At 38.4% G+C, this 22,065-nt stretch overlaps 1 protein-coding gene across 2 annotated transcripts in view; it reads left to right on the top strand.

The window, feature by feature from the left end:
• Positions 1-2,184: 2,184 nt before the first annotated feature.
• The window catches only part of Rfx6 (regulatory factor X6), a 54,957-nt gene continuing 35,076 nt past the window's right edge, over positions 2,185-22,065 (top strand). Inside the window, exons 1-6 of one of the 2 annotated variants that reach the window (XM_036169217.1) lie at positions 2,185-2,431; positions 2,721-2,877; positions 6,252-6,375; positions 8,132-8,193; positions 18,714-18,791; positions 20,056-20,083. In XM_036169217.1, the coding sequence (XP_036025110.1) occupies positions 2,212-2,431; positions 2,721-2,877; positions 6,252-6,375; positions 8,132-8,193; positions 18,714-18,791; positions 20,056-20,083 (669 nt within the window). In that variant the 5' untranslated portion in view covers positions 2,185-2,211. Of the gene's footprint in view, positions 2,432-2,720; positions 2,878-6,251; positions 6,376-8,131; positions 8,194-11,111; positions 11,359-18,713; positions 18,792-20,055; positions 20,084-22,065 lie in introns of those variants that run through there. The other variant, XM_036169218.1, reaches the window with a different exon arrangement.

Raw genomic sequence — 22,065 nt, forward strand, 5'->3', positions numbered from 1 at the left:
CCCAAATGGAAGACTAATGGGACAGAAAAGACACATCACACAAAACATGGAAGGATGGGCTGACTTTGGTCCCATATGGCAATACTGCAGGGCATATGAGGAATAAAAGCATAGACAGAGTTTGATACCACCTACAGTTCCAGTTAGAACACATCCCTGCAGAAACTGGGGCTGTTGAAATCACACATGGTCATCCAGGATGAGGGCTGTCTTGCCCCATCATCTGAACACCATTGTCAGTGTGTCCTCATGGAAAAGGTTGACATCAATTCTTCAAACTCTGGGTGTAATTTACTACTGAAGTCACCTTATCTTGGGATTTTTAATTTTGGAAGATTATTGATTACTGATTTATACCTTTAATTGTTTCATGCCTTACTGGTAATTCTTAATTCTGAAGAGAAACACAAAGAACTTCAACGGTGTTTTGTAAAGCAGACAGTTTACTTTAAATTATGGCCAAAAATTTGGGTAGGGCCTTACAAGATGTTAGTTTGCATTTCCATTGATCAGTTTAGTTGGAAAACTGCCAAATATTCACTTAGTGTCTGTATGACTCACATACACAAACACACCTTCTGGATATCAAGTGGTCTATATTTTAAAACTAAAGGAGAAATTCCAGTCATTTTCTGAACATTTCTCTCATGGTTATGTGACACGAGTGGGTAGAGCCCTTTTGTGAACACAAAAAGGACTTCTGTGGCAGAATGCACCTGAGTGTGTCTCTGGAAAGGTAGCACGCTGTCCATGCGAGCCCTGAAGTGAAAAGCCCTACAGCTAAGGCTCCGAGGCTTTCAGAGGACTGGGTAGAGAAGACAGATGTGCCAAGCTGTCCTACTTAGGGCATGGCCTCAGAACTGTGGGTGTGTGGGTAGGTGCGGCTCCAGCCTGCCTTCAGCAACCACAGGAAGCTGGTGGGAAGAGCTTTGAGAGAGGCGACGCCTCTTCCAGCAAGTGCTGTTGAAATGGGGAATCTGCACCCCAAGAACCATTTCAGGGCCTCGGAGGGAACTCTGCTCTTGGGGAGACTGCTCCCTGTAACTGGCCCTGCAGTTATCGGCCACTCCGGGTCTTATTTTGTTTTGTCTGTGTGATTTCAAGTTAATGCTCTTTCATGCTAAATTCAAGGCTGATACCCCAAAAGAAGATACAGGATTGGCTATGATGAAATGATGGGAACCAGTGCCCGGTCCTATCTTTTTCTGGAGGGCCTGCTTGTCAAGGATTTAGAATAGAATGAGGAAAACCACGTGCCAGCCAGGCAGTAGGATCCCAAATCCCCCCATAGCACCATTCTTTAAATAAAATCCAACTTACTTTAAAAACAAAACAAAACAAAAAACAAACAAACAAACAAACAAAAACAAACAAAGACAACTTTCGTCATTTTGGACTAGAATGTGATTAAATTTAAGCAAATATCCCTTGTACCACTCACTGCTTGGCATGACGGCATGAAATGAAAAATTGTGGAGGATGCAAATCTTTTTTTGTACTGGAACTGCAAGGAAATGAACTTTTCCTCCCATCTCCACAGCTTAGAGGGTTGTGAGCATTCAAGCCAGTGTGCACAGTGCGGAGCAGAGTGCACGGTGCAGAGCAGGGTGATGCAGCCAGCTCTGCCTTCCAGTCACTGAAGAGGGTGCTCCTCTCTCCTTGGGTTATTCTGGAAATACATCTGTCCAAAGCTGTGCAAAGACTGGCGAAGACTGGATGGCACTCTAGGTTTTGTTTCCTCTTGTCCTACGCTTGCAGAGTCAAGGCTGTCCTGACAGGTGCCTAGGTTAGGTCTCCTGAGAGTAGAGATGAGGACAGTTGAAGCTGCTTGTCCCAGTACAGAGGAGAGCTAGCTAAGCTTTCTGGGATCCTTCAGGAAGTTTTCCACAGAGAAGTGGTTCTGGGCCTAGAACAAGGTGAGGGAGAGCGAATGAAAGCAGGTGTGGAAGGGAGCTGGGAGCAAGCTTCTGCCCAGACCTGAGCTGGGAAAAAGGCAGCCTTGCCTCCGCCCTCCTCCACCCGGCCATCTGTGCGGTACCTGTTCACCCTGTCCCCTCTCGGCCATCGGGGGCTCTGAGCCTGGGGCCTCCTCCCTGCCCTGCAGCCACAGGTCCCCAGCCCCGCCCCCGCCCCGCCCCGGGGCTCGGGGCTCTACACCGACCTGGGCCAAGCTCCCCGCCGGCCGGCGCCGAGATCCAAGCGCTGGAAAGGATGGCCAAGGTCCCGGAGCTGGAAGACGCCTTCGCGCAGGAGCAGCCCTCGCCTCAACTTCCCTCCGAGATCGCGGAGGAGTGCTGCGCGCAGCTGCTGGGCAAGGGCTTGCTGGTCTACCCCGAGGACAGTGCGTACCTGGCTGCCGGAGCAGCTGCGGGCGCCCCGGGCAGCGGGGAGAAAGGCGGAGACCCCAGGCTGCAGGTGGGAGTCAAATCAGGTGAGTGCTCCGCTCGCCCCGGGGGCCAGACAGTGGCTGAGTCCTCAGGGCGTCCAACAATAATAATAAGTCCACTCTGAATACACATATAAGTGGGGTGCTCTGTCGGGACCATTTTATTTCACCAGGAAAAATGTTAACGGAACCACTGTTAACTCCGAGGGGTTTTGCTCAACCCCTGCCTTGCTCTTTCCTCCTCGGGCTCCGTGTTCAATGCAGGTAGATGCGGAGGCCACCGGACTGATCGCATGTTCCCTTGTTCTTTGTCACCCCTTTAACTGGCCCTCAGAGATGCATTTAAGCAATGGTAACTTTTCCTCGGAAGAAGAGGATGCGGACACGCATGAGAGCAGGACCAAAGCGGCCGACACTCAACTCTCTCAGAAGAAGAGCATCACGCAGATCATGAAGGACAAGAAGAAGCAGACTCAGCTCACCCTGCAGTGGTAAGCCGGCCCTGGCGCGCACGCACCCACTGAAGTCCACCAGCCGGGGTCTCTAGGACCCTGGCTTTCCCCAAGTTGCTTGTCCCTAAAACTTCCACAAGTTTAAAAGACCCACGAGAAATGCATCCATTTTCTTTTCCCTGCCTGTTCGCACCATCCATATTCTGATCATAAAAACAAACAAACAAACAAACAAACCCAGGATATATTTTTGAATAAACAGGATACATTTTTTTTAATAAAGCCACAGAGATAATTTTTTTCTGTGATTATTTGCTAAACATGAAATATATTTATTTGGTGTTTTTATGCTTTCCAGATATGATCCTTCAAAAATAACAAAAAGTGGAAGGATCTTAATTCTCTGCCTTAATCCCCAGGAGGGCAGATACTATGTCAGTTAGAAAATAGATGAATTGAGTTAGAAGTAAAAAAAACAAAAAACAAAAAACAAAAAACAAACAACAAAAAAAACCCGGAAAAATTAGTTAAGCTGTCATGATTAAATAATTTTGAATTTTTATAATATATCATCACATTTATGATTTACTATAGCAAAACATTACAAATTGAGCTTTGTCTAAGATCTTTTAAAACTAAGAGATTATCGCCAGGTCTTCTACACATTAACAGCATTTTGCAACACTCGTCTAAAAGGAAGAGACATCTAAAATAAGACGGTGTCATTAAGAACCCTTGCATAATGTGAAGAATTAAGGGCACAAATTTCTCCCCCAATTCTGAATAATAAATAAAAGATTGCTTATTTACTGATTATTCTTTCTATCTAGCTAGTGTTATCTAAGAGTTAGAAAAAAATCGAAAAATAGGATCTATAAATGCTAGTAAACTTTATTTTTATTATTTAATCAGTAAGTTCTAATTTGTATAGCCTGAAGTTCTGAAACTGTATGCTTGAACCCTTCCAACATTTGAAATATGAAACACATATTCCTGTAAAGTTTTGTTTTGACTGTTGAAGTCTGCTGTCACGATTACCAGTTAAAAATACCCTGGAAGTGTAAGCAATTGAGAAATTATCTGGAATGTTTAGGAAACAGCTGCTGTCCTAAGGGTAACTGGGAAAATGCTTGGATTTTGTATTATTTTAAATGATCTCTCCCAGGTTTTCAGTTCAAATTGAGGGATTAGAAACAATCGTGGGTTTGTTTAAAATTCTTATCATATATATGTCTAGCTTAACTCAGTATTTCCAGAACAAAACAACAACTGTAAAAACAATTACCCAACTAAATGGATTGTGGGTATTGTATTCCTACCTTTAAAATGCAAGTTTTTAAATAACTATTTCTCACAAGAATTTTCATGTTTTGAAGACTATCAAGCGCTTACATTTTTGTTTGATTTTCCCAATATTCTAAAAAAATGAGTTAAAACCCTAAGTTATTTGGATTTTGAAAAATCTGTAAGGCTGTAGAATTGTCTTGGGAGTGTTAAAATTAGAACTGAAAATCAAAGTAAAAATATGGCACATTAATTCCAACTTTTATTGTCAATTAGCTATTCAATTTTTGGTAGGCAAATTTATTTGTTTTGAAATACTACATCCTAGTTGGGTTGGGTATTATTAATTAAAAGAATATCCTAGTTGGTTTGGATATTTTTAATTAAAAAAATAATTGGTATCTGAAACTCATGGATTAGGTCTCTTAACTTTTATTTTGTGTGCATTAAGAGTATGTTAAATCTGAAATCTTGAAAGACTTGACCCAATTTTAATCTGAATAACACTGCATTTACATTTTTCTTGTGTTATAAATGATTATGATTTTATTAAGCATGAAATTAGTATTAGTGCATTTTAGTAAAAATAATTTACTGAACAATTAGAAAAAAAGGGGATTGAATCTAGAAACTTTGCTTTCTAGATTGTCATTCAGATAATTATAACACAAATATATTCACTACATTAAATTTAGTTGAAATTAAAAGGAAATCTACCCAGATTTTCCAAGTTTATATAGTTACATCTGTACTGCAGAGTTGTTATATGTTATATTTGGAGCCTTATGTAGAGACATACTGTTTTAGGTATAGTAGATGATTTAGATAACGGGAGGTTAAATCACAGTAAAATGATTTAAGAGTGGAATTAGATCATTTCAGCTTCAGCGAAGTCAGTTTACCCTGGTGTCTTTTCCAAACAAATACAGTACCATGTTTTCTCTTGTTGTTCAGAAATAGTTTGTGGATAAAAGTAAAGGTGTCTGATGATTGACAAGCTGAAGCCTGGCAATCCTTTTGAACTGAGGATATTAGTTTTAAAACGTAGCATCTTCAATGGCTCCATTCATAGTCCTAGATCAAGCAGAAAACTACTGAACACTAAAAGTGTATGAAGAAGTAAGACCCGGTGTTTGCAATGGAGGCCTGGAAGGAGGGGTTTCTACATTAACACCACATTGTAATCATACTAACAGCTGATCACTATGGTTCTACATTAACATCACATTGTAATCATACTAACAGCTGATCACTATGGTGCTACATTAACATCACATTGTAATTATACTAACAGCTGATCACTATGGTTCTTACTCTTCTAAAATTAATCCTTATGTTTTGTTTGTGTTTATGTAGTCACACGTCTGTGCTTGCTTACAACACAAACATATAGCCTTGGAGCTCCTGTGAGTCAGGAGTCTAGACAGGCTACCTTGGCACTAAGTTCATGGCCCTACCAGACAGAAATTAAGAGACTAGTTGATGCTGGAATTTCACAAGACCTTTTGCTGTTGTTTCTAGAATCTCACTGGATGTTGAGAGAATTTACTTCCTGAACTGTAGAACTGTGGCCCTCAGCTCCTAGAGGTTACCTATCATTTCTTTAGAGGTGGCCCTCTTTAGAAATTGCCATTTGCTTGTCCAGATCTGTAGAGGGCGTTTGCTACTGCTTCAGACCGCCCTTCTGTTTCTGACTTCCAGACGCTGTTTCTAGGGTTTGTCAAGTTAAGTGGGATCATCAAGAGCATTTCCTTTCTTAGGAAATTAATTAACACTTATACATAACCTTTGTACACATCTTTAAAGTCCCCTGTTGCGTTTTGATTATGTAAACACTGGACAGTGACAGCGGCATAAGCAGTGTATCCATTGCCATAAACTGCTAGAATTTTTGAGGGAAAGCCCAGTCAATCAAATTCCTCTCAACAATTTTGAGATACATAGCATACAATTTTTGGTTATTTTTATCCTGGTATTATTTTAACCATCATCCAGAACAAAGAAAGCCCATTTATGTCTGCTCATTAACTCACTTGTGTAGTCTGTTTTCAAAATGAGCATTAAGTCATTGAGGGGGCAGGGAGGTAATAGTGAAAAGATTTGACCTAATTCTTGCCCTTTTCTCTCAGGCTTGAAGACAATTACATAGTATGTGAAGGAGTTTGCCTCCCACGGTGCATTCTTTATGCTCACTATTTAGATTTCTGCAGGAAAGAGAAACTGGAACCAGCTTGTGCAGCCACCTTTGGAAAGGTATATGACATATATTGGCTACTACCTTACAACTAACAAATTAGGATGACAACGTGTAAACTGATTCATCTGAATGAGTTCTTTCAGAGAATGTTAAGACATTTGCTTTATAAGCATAAATGAGCTTCCTTAGTGTTTGTTTGGAACTGCTTTATGTTTACATCTTGATTTTTTTGAGTCTCCAAATACTGGCTATCCGATCTATTGTGAGCTCCAGGCAAGCTCCATAAAGCAGTACCATGTTCCTTCACGAAGGATGCATTCAAGAATACAGTTAGACTACATTGGGAAGCAAAAGTAAGTGAATGTGAACTCATAAATGCAGGCTCTCGTTATTTATATTGTCCAGCCACTTGAGATTTTGATAGATTTTTATTCTGCTACTTAAGTAGCTGTCTTAAATCTTTGTTTCAGTATGAATATGTTTATGCCATAGAATTAATATTTCTATGATAAGATTCGTTAAATTTCTGTCATTTCTGTCATTAGGATGGGAATCTATGAATCTGACAGTAGGTGACTTATATATGTTGATACCATTTTGAGAACCAGGAAATGCTGTTAACTCCTTGGTAAAACACTCATCTTTGAAAGCCCTTTCAGTTGTCTGTCCTCTAATGATTTAGGAAATGTTAGTAGAACTGAAGAGAGTTTGGATCTTCCAAGTCCAGATCCTAATATGTAGAAGACTCATTGTCTAGAAAACAATAAGAGTTATGGTCCGGATCCGCAGGTTTTCAGGATAGGAAGAGACAAGTGATTCGAGCAGAATTTTCTATGTATCCCAGGCTGACCTTAAACTAATTATGTAGCTCAGGTTGGCCTTGAACTTGTGATTCCCCCAATCAGCCTGTTGAGCATTGTAATTATAGGCATGAATCATTATTCCTAGCTCCCCACTTTAAAAGCCCACTTTAACTGTGGCTCAACTCTATACTTTAAAGAAGTAATTTATTTGGGGGCAGAAGAGATGCCTCAGTGGTAAGGAGAACTGACTGATCTACCAGATGAACCTTTGTAACTCCAGTTCCAGGGATCCCAGGCCTCTGCTGGACTCCATGGTTTTTCCATGAATGTAATACACAGAAATACATGCTGGTAAAACACCTATACATATAAGATCAAATAATGTTAAAAAGTAGTTTAATTATTTTGAAAACATGTTTTCTTACACAGAGATTATAATATGGAGTGTGGTACTCATGGGCTTAAAACCATGCCTGTGATTAGCTTATTTTATACTTGCTGATAATCAGTCTCCTCAAGGCTCAGGGCACCCTCTGAGGCTGGATGAGACAGCTTTAGATGTCCATGTTAGTCCTACAATTTTTCTGAGTCTACTTTATGTCAGTTAACCTTAAGTGGGAATCACAGAGCACCTTGAACATCCAATAAAACTAGAAGTAATGAATTCATCAAATTTTCCATGGAGCTCTCTTCAGATCCAAGGATCCTTTCAGAATGGCAATGGGTGTTTAATGCGGGTAAGCTTCTGAATGGAATTATTATAGCGGAATCTAAACAGTCCTCCCGAGTGTGTGAATAAAGTAACTATTGCTCCAGTAGTTACATCAAGCAAAAGTAGCTCTTGGTAGCTCTTCCATGGTAATGGATGCCATTCTTCTTAACACACGTGTATTACTTTCCTGTAGCTTAAGTGTTCCTTTTTGTCCACCATTTACTTTCTTAAATTAGTAGGAAAGGAATGGCTTGCATTAGAGCTACACAAGTTACAAACTTTATCTTTCTTTTTTAGACAATTCGCCAAAAGTTTCCCCTCCTGACAACAAGAAGACTTGGAACAAGAGGACATTCAAAGTAAGAATGGGCAATGGGGTTCTCCTTCATACTTATAGACGGAAGATGACTATCTTTGTCAGTGACGGGAGTCAGACATCTTCTTTCTTGATGACGTAGATGTACTGGGAAAACACATCAAAGAAAAGGGTATATATTAGAATAAAAGGGAATATATTAGAATAAAGTTTAGAAAGACAAATTTATGAAGACCACCCATAATATCTATCATTCTTTCTCCTGAAATATGTTAAGTGAACAGTTTTCATGATTTTAAGCCATTGTGGAAGTCACCAGTGTCACGAACAAGGAATGTACAAGACAAAATTTAATGACCAATGAGATCAACAACATCCCCCCAAGGACAAGGTCAACAAGGGAAGGGGAGCTCTGCTGTCATCCACATTCTTCCTAGACTTTTTTCACTGAGATAATTATTTCAGCCATTGCACATCCCCTTTCCACCATTCAAGACAAAAGGCATTCATAACAACCTGCTCGATCATCTCTCACTATTAATCTGAGCATACAATAAGCTATATGCGGCCTGCATCTGGGCATTCTTGGCTTTTCTTTTAGACCTATCTCTGCAGATCTCCATTTCAGGCTCACCAGCGATTCTTCTTTCCATGTTTTCATTTTCAAACAAAATCAGATTTTTCAGACTGACTGAAAAAGCAAGCAGGTTATACCTGTCATATCCATCATCACTTTTTTTGTTTGTCTTTTTTCCTTGAAAGACTAGATACCATTCACTTCCCCCACTGCTGGGCACATTATTCTGCCAAAACACTTCTGTATCTGGGTAAAAACCCAAATAGCTTATTTCTACAATTACTCACCTTTCTTGGTTCCTCCCTAGCACTCGCTCTTTCTGGCAATCCCCTCTTCAACACAGAACCTTGGCCTCTGGCTTTTCAATCACTCACCTCCCAGTTTCCTCCATCATCCTATCTTACAGCCTCTCTCCTGAATTTCAGTGCAGTGCTGGCTCATGGAAGGGTAAGACAGCCCCATACTAATTTAAAGTTTTCTGATAACCTTAGCAATAGTAAAATGAAATGAATGGAATTAAAATTCATAAAGTTTCACTTAACCCAGTATATAAAAAATTATTTCAGTAAGTAATCCATATAAAATTTCAAGAAGATATTTTGTTTTGTTCATATTGAGTTTTTAAAATTCCATATATATGTTTACATCCTCATTCAAAACTAGCCATAGTTCACATTTTTCTTACTGTACATGTCTAGTGGCTGTGCCTGACACTGGCTAGCTCTGCTCACTTGCAAAAAACTAAGTCCTACTTTTTGAATTCTGCTGACTTTGTCTCTCCTCATTCTCACTGTCATAGTGTCACCTTGACTTTCTAGTCATATAATATAATACTTTCACATTGACTTTCCAGAGTTCTGACAGAATCACATCTCTCCCGCACTCAGTGGCTTTCACAGGCATACAATTTCACCTCTTTAAAAAGTATCTATATTTATCTATTCTCTTTCTCATTCCCAGTCTCTCTCTGTCTCTGTCTCTGCCTCTCTCTCTTTCTCATTCCCAGTCTCTCTCTGTCTCTGTCTCTGTCTCTGCCTCTCTCTCTTTCTCATTCCCAGTCTCTCTCTGTCTCTGTCTCTGCCTCTGCCTCTCTCTCTTTCTCATTCCCAGTCTCTCTCTCTCTCTGTCTCTGTCTCTGCCTCTCTCTCTTTCTCATTCCCAGTCTCTCTCTGTCTCTGTCTCTGTCTCTGCCTCTCTCTCTTTCTCATTCCCAGTCTCTGTCTCTGTCTCTGTCTCTGTCTCTCTCTCTCTGTGCATGTCTGGGTCTCTATACAGGTGTTATGCATGGCACATGTGGAGGTAAGATAATAACTTTCGGAAGTCAGTTCTCTTCTTCTAGGGATTGAACTCAACTCGTCAGACTTGACAGCAAGTACCTGTATTAGCCAAATCATCTCACTGCTCCACAATTTCTACTCTTAAAGATAACTTCTTACCTCGATATTCAAAGTCTATTATGACTTGGTTTCAACTCATTTTCCTATCTTACTGTTTCTCAGTATATTGCTATGTAAATATCACTATGGAAATATCACTAAATTATCACCCCAGTACCCTTTAAATCACCCCAACTGCCTCTCCTCCGGCAGAAGGGAAAGTAGCTTTCCCTTCTGAGGGAAGTCTTGTACTTGTAAGTGTTTTAAAATCTTAGCTACTTAAAGGAATGAATCCTGAACCTTCTCTTCTGAGTATTCTCTTATTCTGTTCTTTTGCATAGGGTCTTTACACTCTCTCATAACTGTTTGTTAGTATCTATCTCAGTATGACATTAATGTAGCCCCTTCCTGAGCAGGTAGTATTTTGAGGACAGATACTTTGTCTCATTCACTTTTAATCCTTTCTGTTGTCTGACAAATAATGTATTGTCAATCAATACTTAGTTCACTGATTGTTTAAATTAATTTAAAATTAAGAGAATAGATAAATATAGATACTTTTGAAAGAGGTGAAATTGTATGCCTGTGAAAGCCATTGCGTGCAGGAGAGATGTGATTCTGTCAGAACTTTGGAAAGTCAATGTGGAAATTAATTTTTAAATTATTTTAAAAAATATTGTGGCTTGTGAAAGAAGAATAAAATACCACAACGGGAACAGAAAAAAGATAGTCTTTTCCTTCGGTTAGGTTTGGCTCAGTTTGGTTTGATGATTTCTAAAGCACTGTGTTTTGTGAGTGGAGGTGAGATCAGACAGTGTTTGAAGTAGAAAGATAGGGGCTAAGAGGCAAAGCAACACAAGCAATCCTCTTGACAGGATCTGCAAGAGGGCGGGTGGGCAGCCTTCGGAGAAAGTCATTAATCCCAGAAGGAGCCTTTAGGATTAGGGATGAATCATTAACCATGCCCATTGTCACACAGCCACACTCCAGTTCTTACGTTGATATAGCAACATTTGGCGACTTCTGGCAACTTATTTGATAATTAAGAGCCATAGACATGCTCAAGGCATTAACAATTTGAGATTTTCTGCCTTATTGAAATACCATTTGCTTTTTATGACATGGCTATCACCCTTCCAGGTATTTATATATTGTAAGTAGAAATAATGCCCCTGTGTAAACTAGGTATGTTGGAAGATATAGCAAGATGCATCTTAGAAATGGGTAATACTTTGATGTGATTATTCTTATCCATGTAACATTCCTGGTTTTGTTTCTAAAAGACATCCTCTTTTATTGTGGAAGATAGTACATCTAAGATAGCATGCCTGATAGCGGGAGCAAGAATTACAGTTGGACAAATCAGGGTGAATTCTATGCTCTTGTATGTGGATGTGTGACAGCTGGACAGGTCACTCAGCCTCTATCAGAAAAGTGGCTGTATGATACCTTATATCATTGTTTTGAGAATGAAATAATATATATATTAGTGGAGGATCAAATGTGCGTTCAACTTTTAGAAAAGAGTTATACTCTTTTATAAGAGAAAATTGTGACTGAAGGCATCAAACTTGACAATGCAATGAAAAGTGATGGTTTATTGAATTGTACACAGAAGCATGTATACATTTTCTTTAGGTCTAATCCTTCCAGTAATGAGACAAGATAGGAACTACTGTGTTTTATAAATAAGGAAACTGTAGTTAGGAGGATATTGACTTGCTTAAGGCCACAAAGATACAGCCCATAACAATGCTTGCATTTGTATGAAGGTTCAACTGCTTTAAAGTTTATGCTTTATCAAGTATTAAAAATAAGGAAACTCACATGTTTCTAAAAATCAGTCATATTAACAAAATGATTAATTTGTTGAACTTATTATCTTTATCTTTTTAAATTAAAAATTTATAAATTATTTTACTGCTCTAACAGTTCTCTCTCTCTCTCTCTCTCTCTCTCTCTCTCTCTCTCTCTCTCTCTCTGTGTGTGTGTGTGTGTGTGTGTGTGTGTGTGTGTGTCTTTTGGTTTTTTTGAGACAAGGTTTCTCTGTGTAGCTTTGGAGCCTGTAGCCCAGGCTGGCCTCAAACTCACAGAGATCTGCCTGGCTCTGCCTCCTGAGTGCTGGGATTAAAGGTGTGCACCACTGCCCCTTGGCTGTTCTTAAGATTTATTGCTATTAGATTCTTCCTTAAAGACAAAAATGTTTCATTATACTTCTCTAATTTATTTTAATAAATAAATTTTTCTCTAATATAAATTTAGTCATCTCTCAAATCCTAGAGATATGTATTTTATATGAAAGCAAATTTGCACCACCAATGAATTCTCTGCCTCTTAATTTTAACCCTAAGCATCCTCTATGCAAATACATTATCTTCCAACCATTGTTTCTGCTAGGTGTTTAATACAGTACTCTAAACAATTGCTAAATATTTGTCAAATTACTTTAAAATATAAGTGAACTTGTCAATAATTCATTTTAACTTTATTGTGTATCTTGTTTAAAATGTTAATATTATATAACATTCTGATGATCACCGCTTCAAAAGTAAAATTTCAATTTTGCCATATTTTCACAGACTAGTTAATATCTAAATATTTCATTTGGGATTGTCAGTTGGAATTGTTGATAGATGATGACTGACCTAAAAGGCTTTTCTGTGTTCTGGGCAGGAAGAGGTTTCCATGGTGTCTGAAACTGACCTCAGATGTACTTGGGGTTCATGGAGCAAAGACTCTTTCCACTGAATAGCAGTATGTGGAACCTGCAGGTTGGAAAGCATGATCTCTCTCCAGGTGTAAGAAACACCAATTTATGTAAGAAAGTGATAGTTGGAAGCTCTGTGAATTGAGTGAACTCATTTTTGGTTTTTAAGTCTTCCTTTCTCAGCCTCAATAATGTACTCTGCATATAAGTAGACACCAAGACTGAAACCAACTTTATCTTCATCTTTCTTCTCCTCCTCCTGTGATGCCAAAAGAATACATAAAGCTGTAGTTTCTTCAACATTTTAAATTTACATTTTCAAAAAATGAAATTCTATATGTACCACAGAGTAAAACTCATGCATGTTTTATGATTACGAATAGTTCAAGAATGTACATTAAGTTGGAATTGAGGTACAAAGAAAGCATGGTTCTAAAGAGCTTTGGGGGTATAAAGAACTATAAAATAGGTTATCTGCTGTCAAAAATTTTTATTATTAATATTAATTAATAAGCATCGTATTTACAGTCTCAGTAGTGGCTAGCCTCTGGGGATGCAAAAACAACAAAAAGAGCCTGTATGTGTCTTTGCTCAAAATAGCTTAACAAAGTAAAGAGGGGTGAGCTCATTAATAGATAGCATGAACAGGGTGGACTGTTTGAGTCAGTTACATTTTAATTTCTGGTAGACTTTGATCAACCAAATCTTGGTTTTCAGACATGATGGGCAAAAGCTATTATCTTATTTATTGGAGGTGATTTAGTGGGTTAATAAAACTGATATGACAGCTGCTCTTATCACAGCAAGTTATTGCAAGTCCCTGAGCAGCTTAACCGCATCATTTCCTTATCGGTGATCATTTGTGTAGTGTAAACAGCGAACATCAGGGCTCCTAGCTCAGTGGGAACATATGTTTCAGGAATTCTATATGAGAACTGATGAGAAAAAGAAGAAATGTAAGCATAGGTATACACTGATCAGCTAATGAGGAGAAGTGCTAGGCACAATGTGAACATGCTAGTTGTGTAAGAGAGATGTAAGGATTTTACCTCATATACTAAGGATCTGTTACAGTTATATTATGAGCCCACGAATTAATTAATCATTCCTGTGCATTCATAACTTACAAATGAGATCATTCGCTTGACATAAAGCGTAAGTCAGAGGACAGTTGCTGCTAATGAATAAATACAATTTTGTTAGAAAATTAGAAACACTAATTTTGTGACCGATTTTTTTTTCTAGAGAACATACTCAGAATGTTAGTGGTATTATAACCTGTTTCCCTCAGAAAAATGGATGTAATCATATAGTGATAAAGAACTATGAAATGCTAGAATGGCCCATGAAACAAACAGCAGGTAGGGGTACGTAGATCAAACCAGTCTAGCAAATCTCACTCTTATTCATCATGTGTTAGCATATGTTCTTTTGTTGTAATATTTCTGGAAACACTTCCTAGCAAGATTTATTTTAGCAAAATCTATTAATGACAAAACGGTGTTGTAAAATGCTACAGCGGAGATGAAGAATCCATGCATACCCTGCATGAACCCACTCCTCCCAGTTTTACAGGGTTTATATTTAACTCTAGGAAGGCAGGAGTGCACGTGCACTATCTCCTCTCTTTTCTGAAAGACACTAAATCATCACTAACTAAGACGATAACAGGTGCCTTGTTAGACCAAAAGAAAGCTTAAGGGGAGACAATTGTTTTATTGGCTCCTGAAGAAGCTAGGTACAAAGCATGGCAGTGGATAGAATAAAACCCTGAGCTGTGTGTCACCACCAGCTTCCTGTCTAACATGCTGTCCTCATGTCTGTCCTACACAATGCTCAAACATGCAATTTTTGCTTTGCCCAAGTGTTTTATTGGAAATTCACAGTGACGGGTGCTTGCTAAAGAAACTACTGGCCTTAAGAAAGTTAGTGTTTTATTGTTTTTCCAATCCCTAGAACACAATGATTTATAAATGTTTGAGGATCTCCTCAAATCTTAGTGCTTAAGCCACGGGACATAGATACTAATGATTGCAGGGATAAGGCCACAATGGGATAAATAGCCGAGAGTGGAATTCAGTGGACAGAGAGATTAGTTTTGTCTCAGAGACTAGGCAGTTCCGCACGCTAACAATATGCCTCAAAGTTGACTAAGACAGATCCTATCCCAGGAAGGGAGGGAGACATTCCCAGCGAAGAGTTCAACAGAGCAAAGGTAAGGAGCCAGCACAAGCTCTTTATGGAAAGCAAGTAATCCAGACAGAATTGGATAAGTTTACAACATGCTCACCGCCTGAAAGGACTAACCAGATAGTCTTATATTACAGAAGATAAGAAATTTTGATCTCTACCAAAGTTTAGATTTATGATGATAACACATACGTGACTATATATGTTTGACCTTAATTGGCAAGTTATTTTTTATAGTTTCTTTATGGCACATTGTTGCCTTTAAAACTTTTTCCACATATTCCTTCAATTATTCAACAAGTTTATTGACTTCCTGTTACAGGAAGCCTGCTGTCTAGAAGGCTTTATTTACACGTGGAAGGTCAAATATGAAACATCCCAATCAATGTTACAGATCTTAGGGATTCATGCTGATTATTTGTGCTACTTTAACTCAGGATGACTCCTGGAGAGAGTGTGCATGAGTGTACACATATTCAAACTGTGTTTGACTTAAGAATTTCTAATTGTGAGTAAGCTTGAAATACAAAACTGGTTGTGTTGTCTGCATTTTGGCGGTGAAGGCAACATGCACTGTTGAAACACAGAATGTTCTGGGAAACCATGGCCTTGAATTTTGCCTTCAACCCAGTAAGGCTGTTAAATCACCTTTAAATGAACCACAGGGTTGGTAAGAGGGCACATGGGGTGAAAGAATTTGTCATGCAAACCTGACATTTGAGCTTGGTCTCTAGAAATCATGGTGGAAGGAGAGAACTAATTCCTGAAAGTTTTCCTGATCTCCACACACAGGCACTCACAGTTACACCACACCACACACACACTCGCATGTCATGCGTCTACATATACAACAAAAACAATAAATAAACTTTAACAGAACTCACAGATTTTTTTCAAGTTTTGTTATGAAGTGGGAATAATATTCTCCTTATAGATTGCATTTGAAATCATGTAAATACAAAATTCTTTACATGAGTAGGAACTCAATAAACGGCAACAACTTCTATTATCCTTTGTTATCACCCACTTCAACTATAGCCCGTGTTAATTTGGAATTACCTTTTTTTTTGCATTATTTTTTACTCCAAGACTATTAACTCCTTCAGGACAAAGAGCCTCCTCTATCTGTCACTGATAGAGTGTCCCCTTCTAGCACACACAACACAGAACACAGCTGAAGAAGGGGAGACTCTCTTCCAATGGTTCCCTATCTCCAGGCATGTTCATAAGATGGCATTGATGGAATACGTCTGTCCATCTCATCAGTCATAAATAAGGAGACATTGCTAATGAGAAAAGCTGCTGCTTCTCTGCTGTAGAGGTGAAGGCCACTGACCAAGTCAGATCGCTGGTGTCTGTGTTAATATGTCACTTAAATTTGACTAGTGAATAAAATGCACAAAACCTTGACATTGAATTCAAGTAGAAACAAAACCTTCTATTTGTGAACTTCCTTGCCCTAATGGTTGGATTGGTGATAAAAAAAATAAACAATAAAATAAATCATTTTCTAAAAATAAGAAAGTAGTAAATACATATGAAACAATCTTAATGTCATGAATAAGAAAAAAAATACAAATCCACACTAGCCAAGGTCTTGAAGGACGTTGCAATTTAAAACAAATACAACTGCAGGTCATTTTAGAAGCTGGAAATGTACTTGCTTCTGTGGTGATCAGCATGGTCACTAGAGCAAGACTGGCAGGCATCTAGCTCAGGAGACCATGGACTGGGATGAACAGCTGGTCTTATCTTCCATGTCTGTTTCATTCATCATTATTCTGACAACTGCCACAATGGCCAGATGTGATAGACATGCTCTAATGTTTATTGGACTCATGGATACCTCTTTGATTTATCTGGTTGTCTGCCACCTGTAAAGGCAACGTAGTTCTTCATAAACTGCATGGCAAATCACTTTACCATGTGACAGAATAATTTTTATTATAGGTTGAAAAGGGGGGTTAGAGATGAGAAACAAGAAGATAGGAGTTCTAATAAGTTTATCAGTGTTTGATGCTTAGCGTATATTGTTTTAGCAAGTGGCTGAAGTGTAGTCGTTTAAACTGCAAAGGCTAGGGAACAAACAGTAAGCTTTGCAAAAGAACGTGAAATTATGATATTTTTCCATTTAAAAAGATTCTCTTGTCTTTGGTTCCCACTTATTTCTTCCAATGCAGTGACATTGTACTGGTATCCTAGTTCTAAAGTTTAAAAAGGGAAGTATTAATACTTATTTCAAACCCCCAAGCTCATAATCCTAATTCTACTACTATACCTGACCATGACCAAATGTATATAAATTTGCTAGTTTATTCATAATTTAATGTTACTGTTTATTACTCATTGTTTAACGGTTTCTGTTACTGCATTTCTTTTGATCAAGACTTTATTAAACTTCTTTCTTTTACTATAGAAATGTAAAATCAGTTCAGCATTTCTGAGCTTTCATAGACATTATTTTTCCATCTCCTTGCTTGTTTTAATACGCCATAGGGATCCTCTTGCCTATCAAGTATCACATAGTATATCTTTTACAATCTATAAGAGTAGAGTAGTTTTGGGAGTTTTCTGTTCTAGGCTACAGTTTTCCTTACCCAAACTGAGACTTTAAATCTTGTCTTCCATACTTAAAAAATATCACTCTTCCTGTTTCTCAACTATAACATCATTTTAATGCATAGATGCACACACACACACACACACACACACACACACACACACACACATTAGTTTTAAAAACCACTGTCTAACTCAAGTGACCTTGAGTCAATAGAAACAGCTTTGCTGCCATGGGCCTTGTGTTTGGAGGCTCTGATCCCAATGTCTTTCAGCTTCTTGCTTTCTTAGAGCATCAGGAAGTCCATGTGCCACTCATTAAGGAGTGAATTGCCTTCATCCACAGACTGCATCTCTCCCCTGGGGCCCCTGGAGGCCTGACACTTCTCCTCTAAACAGCCTTGTTTCCTTGAGCTCTGGGGCCCTGCTCCCAATCCATCCACAGGAGGTTACCTTGCTCTGCTCATGTACATGACCCTAGATTGAAGAGTGGCTATGGGAAACTTGTGAGTGGTGGAAGGATCTAGAATGTGCGGTATTCTCCCCCCCCCCCCCCCCCAGTGAACAAAGCAAGAGCTCTAAAGTGGTGTAAGGGTGGGTTCCTCCAACTATCACGCTCTCACCTGGAGCTCCATGAATGTAAGAATCCTAATTTCTAGTCTGTTTGCTAGGTCATCATGGGTGTGCCCTGTAAATGTAATAGCACAGTAATATCTTATGTAGCAACTCATTTAATTGATTTGTATTTTTAAGTAGTTTGACATTCTATATGTACTTCTGTCCTGGGCCATTGAAATATTTAGGTATGGAACTACTACACCAAGTTGTTTTTTTTTTTTAAATTCCTGATGTCAGAAAAGTGGCTTGAAGTACATAGCTGCCATTTCTCTATCCCCTACGCTGATATGGGAATGCCAAAAGTAACATTTGACAATACAGTTAGTCTGGAGCCTAGTGGAAATGCCCTCATGCCTTGGTTTCACCCACTTCCTGACCCTGGATGCATGTAGATGGGAAAGCATGGAGGAAAAGTGGGCAATGGTACTGCCCAGGGAATGTCTTCTAGGGGTTGCAGTCCTTACTGGGTTGGTTCAGTTATTCCTACTTTTCCTTTCTCTTTCACTAACACAGAAATGGCTCCTGTCTTGCTGTAGGTATCATTACTATGGGATTGGCATCAAAGAAACCAGTGCATATTACCACTCCGTTTATTCTGGAAAGGGCCTGACAAGGTAGAGTGATGTCACATTTAAGATGCATCTCTCCAGTTCTTTAAATATGCATAATATCTGTTCAATAAAATGACTTCATAATTTTGCTTATTATGAAAATGTTTTCTTCTAATCATCAAATATAACATCAGCTTTGTGTGAACATTGCCACCATATAGTCTACATTACTTGATAAATTATACAATTTTAATGGTTAGTGAGAAAATAACAGTGAATTAGGTGTCCCCAAAAGATGAGGAAGAGAATTCAAGGAATCATAATTGCCTTTAAATTGGCACTTACTTAGGGGCTGGGGAGATGGCTTCAGGGTTAAGAGCACATGTTCTTGCAGGGGACTCACATCCTCCAACTAACAACCATTCAAAACTCCAATTCCAGAGGATCCAATGCTGTCTCTGGCCTCCACAGGCACAGCACATACATGGTGTATAGACATTCATGCAGTCAAAAACACCCATATATATAATGTAAAAATAAATAAATCTTTTAAATATTCTCACTTAATTATAAGATTGGCTCTATTTTCAGGCTGGATTCAAGAAAAATAAAGTTTAAAATGTGATAATTTTGAAGATACAGTTATTTTAAAAATCTGTGCACTTAAATAATACCTTACCAACACAGAAAGGTTATTATATTAATTGCTAAACACATAATCTTAAGCATCGTTTTAGTAAGACAGTAAGATATGATTGGACCATTTGAGTCTCTGTGACAAAAATCCACGTTACTAGAAAGAGCACATTGTTTTAAGCTGCCACTGACTATCAGGAGCAGCATATTAATATGTGAGGTTATAGTCAGTAAAACCAGTGGGTACACAAATTTTAAAAGAATGCTGGAACGTACTAATTAAAACTACTCCCAAGACTTCCTTGTGGTGTGGTTACTGAGAATTGCTTGTAATTCTTAAAAGAAGAAATTCTTTTAAAAGTAAAACAACTTAGGGAAAAAAATAAGTCACTTGAGTTATGTCAAGATTAATTCAGATGTTACAGTAGCAGGTTACTAGTGAATACCCACAATAAAACATAAATACAGGCCAGGGCACATCCAAACCTTTAATATAAAGTGTTTTTGTTTACCTCAAGTCTTACCCAACTTCTTGAGATATCTTTTATTTTAATTTCCTCCACAAAACCACTTTTTCTTAGACATCTGAGCAGTAATGATGTTGTGAACAAACTTTTAATGTCCTCTGTGTTTTCTTGGATGCTATAATTACAATTTCTCTCAAACTAATGGAAAATGTATGATTTTTAAGGTTTTCGGGGAGCAAATTGAAGAATGAGGTAAGAATGCTTTTCGTCTATGTTTCTGCTATGTGTCTTAGAGGCTCAAAAGTTTTGTTCTTTAAATGTAAAAGCAAATGTTATTTATTGGGAGCTACTTGGAAACAAGGACTCCAAATACTGTTAAGTCAGACTTGGAGTGAGAAAGTCTGTATAGACCTGCTCAACAGCTTCCAATTCACTTGGGAGGGCTAATTTTCAGTGATCTAATACCATAGACTTAGGAACATGAAAAGTAGACCACCATTGACCTAAGAATTTTGACTTCAACAATTAGAAAACTCTAGTAGAGGATACAGAAAGAATTGGTGTTTGGATTATACTAATTCAGGAAAAAACTTTAAGAATTGTCAAGAAGCCCCAGCGCTATACTGCACTGTGGTCTGTTCTGCTGCTTTGTGTACACACACACACACACACACACACACACACACACACACACACACTATATGCAATCTTTTCCCCTTGGCTTCCTCTTTAACCTCTCCTTAAAGAACAGATCAGCAAACTGACTTTATCTAAATGAGTTAGAGAACCATTAGGGACTGCATGGCTAATTAGGCACATGATAAGACCTTCATTATCTTCGGTTTAACTAATCATTAAAACAAGGTGCCACAGAACTAGATGCACATGACAGTGTGCTGTGCAGTAAATCCTAACTCAAGGTAAAGTGTAACTCCATTAATTTGATGAAATAATGCAAGCACATTATCTTAAAGAATAATAATAAAAGCCCCCAACCTTCTGAAATGACCAGTTTCTTTCCAGGACTTTTAAAACAGTTAATGGTTAATTATGCAATAAACTCCAGATTGCTATTTTATCAATGAAATAATGGCTTTTTATTAAATAAACAATTATGAAACTGCAAAAATATTGACTTAGAAATACATTTTGGTTCATTAAAGATTAGGCCAATAGGGGTTTTAAGTGATTTCACTCAGGTGTTCTTCTGGTCCAATGAGGTATGGCAGAGCTTCTGATCCATCCACTGATCTGCCATGTGGACAGCACATCTTAGCCCACATAGGAAAAGGAAACTGTTTGTCACAGCTACTTTTTCCTCCTTAGATGACTACATGACTAATTCAGATTTGGCTAGTGAAGATTTTAACAAACTATTCTAGGCACATTATTCAGGCTGTGTGTTTTCTTCAGGCACCTGGAACAATAGTAATGCCAGTTTGTGATGATGACTCAAATCAACGCAAGAAAGGGCCTTTTAAAAGCTAAGAACTAAGTCATCTGTTGCAGGCAGAGGACTGAGTTCAGGGCCTTGCACATGTTAGACAGTTTCTACTACTGAGCTGCACCCCTCCTACCAAAAGTGATTTTTAAATGATATTTGCACAACGAAGTTAAAATTTTAAAGCTATTTTGTGCTTAAGGTAATCAACGACTCCTGTTTGCTAAGGACAAGAAATAATCAGTGCAAATCTATGTATACTTAGGGTTATTTGAACATTAATAATTCTGAGATAGGCTGAGGAGCTGCCAATACTGTTGATTTATAGCCAAGGTAAGCGAGGCTGAGAGGTGCATGGGTTTAAAAACAATCAGAATAGGGCTCTGCATTTTAAACCCATGATTAAAGCTATTAATTTACATATTCATGGTACCACAGTCTCCAGGGCACAAGGTAGTATGGAGATATTCATGTGGAATTTAAGACCATCAAAATTCGTAAGACCACAAAGTAACTATGCTTACTGCCCTCTTCGGTTTTTGTTGTTGTTTTTGTTTTTTAATTGTTGTTTAGCTTCTGCTGTGGCCAGCTTTTGTTTGCTTTCACATTTTGAAGTATTTCAAGCTTCATAAAACTATGGAGAATGAAGAATAAAATTCCATACACTCACCATCCCAGCTAAGACTTGAGAATGAGGTGCACTTCTTCCCTTCAACCTGGAAAGAGGCAAGGCAAATTCAGATGGAGGATGCAAACTCTGTGCCAACAGGCCAAGGCAGCTTCTGTTAGGTGG

Source organism: Onychomys torridus, chromosome 19 (genome assembly GCF_903995425.1).
Source record: "Onychomys torridus chromosome 19, mOncTor1.1, whole genome shotgun sequence".
Lineage (NCBI taxonomy): Eukaryota > Metazoa > Chordata > Mammalia > Rodentia > Cricetidae > Onychomys > Onychomys torridus.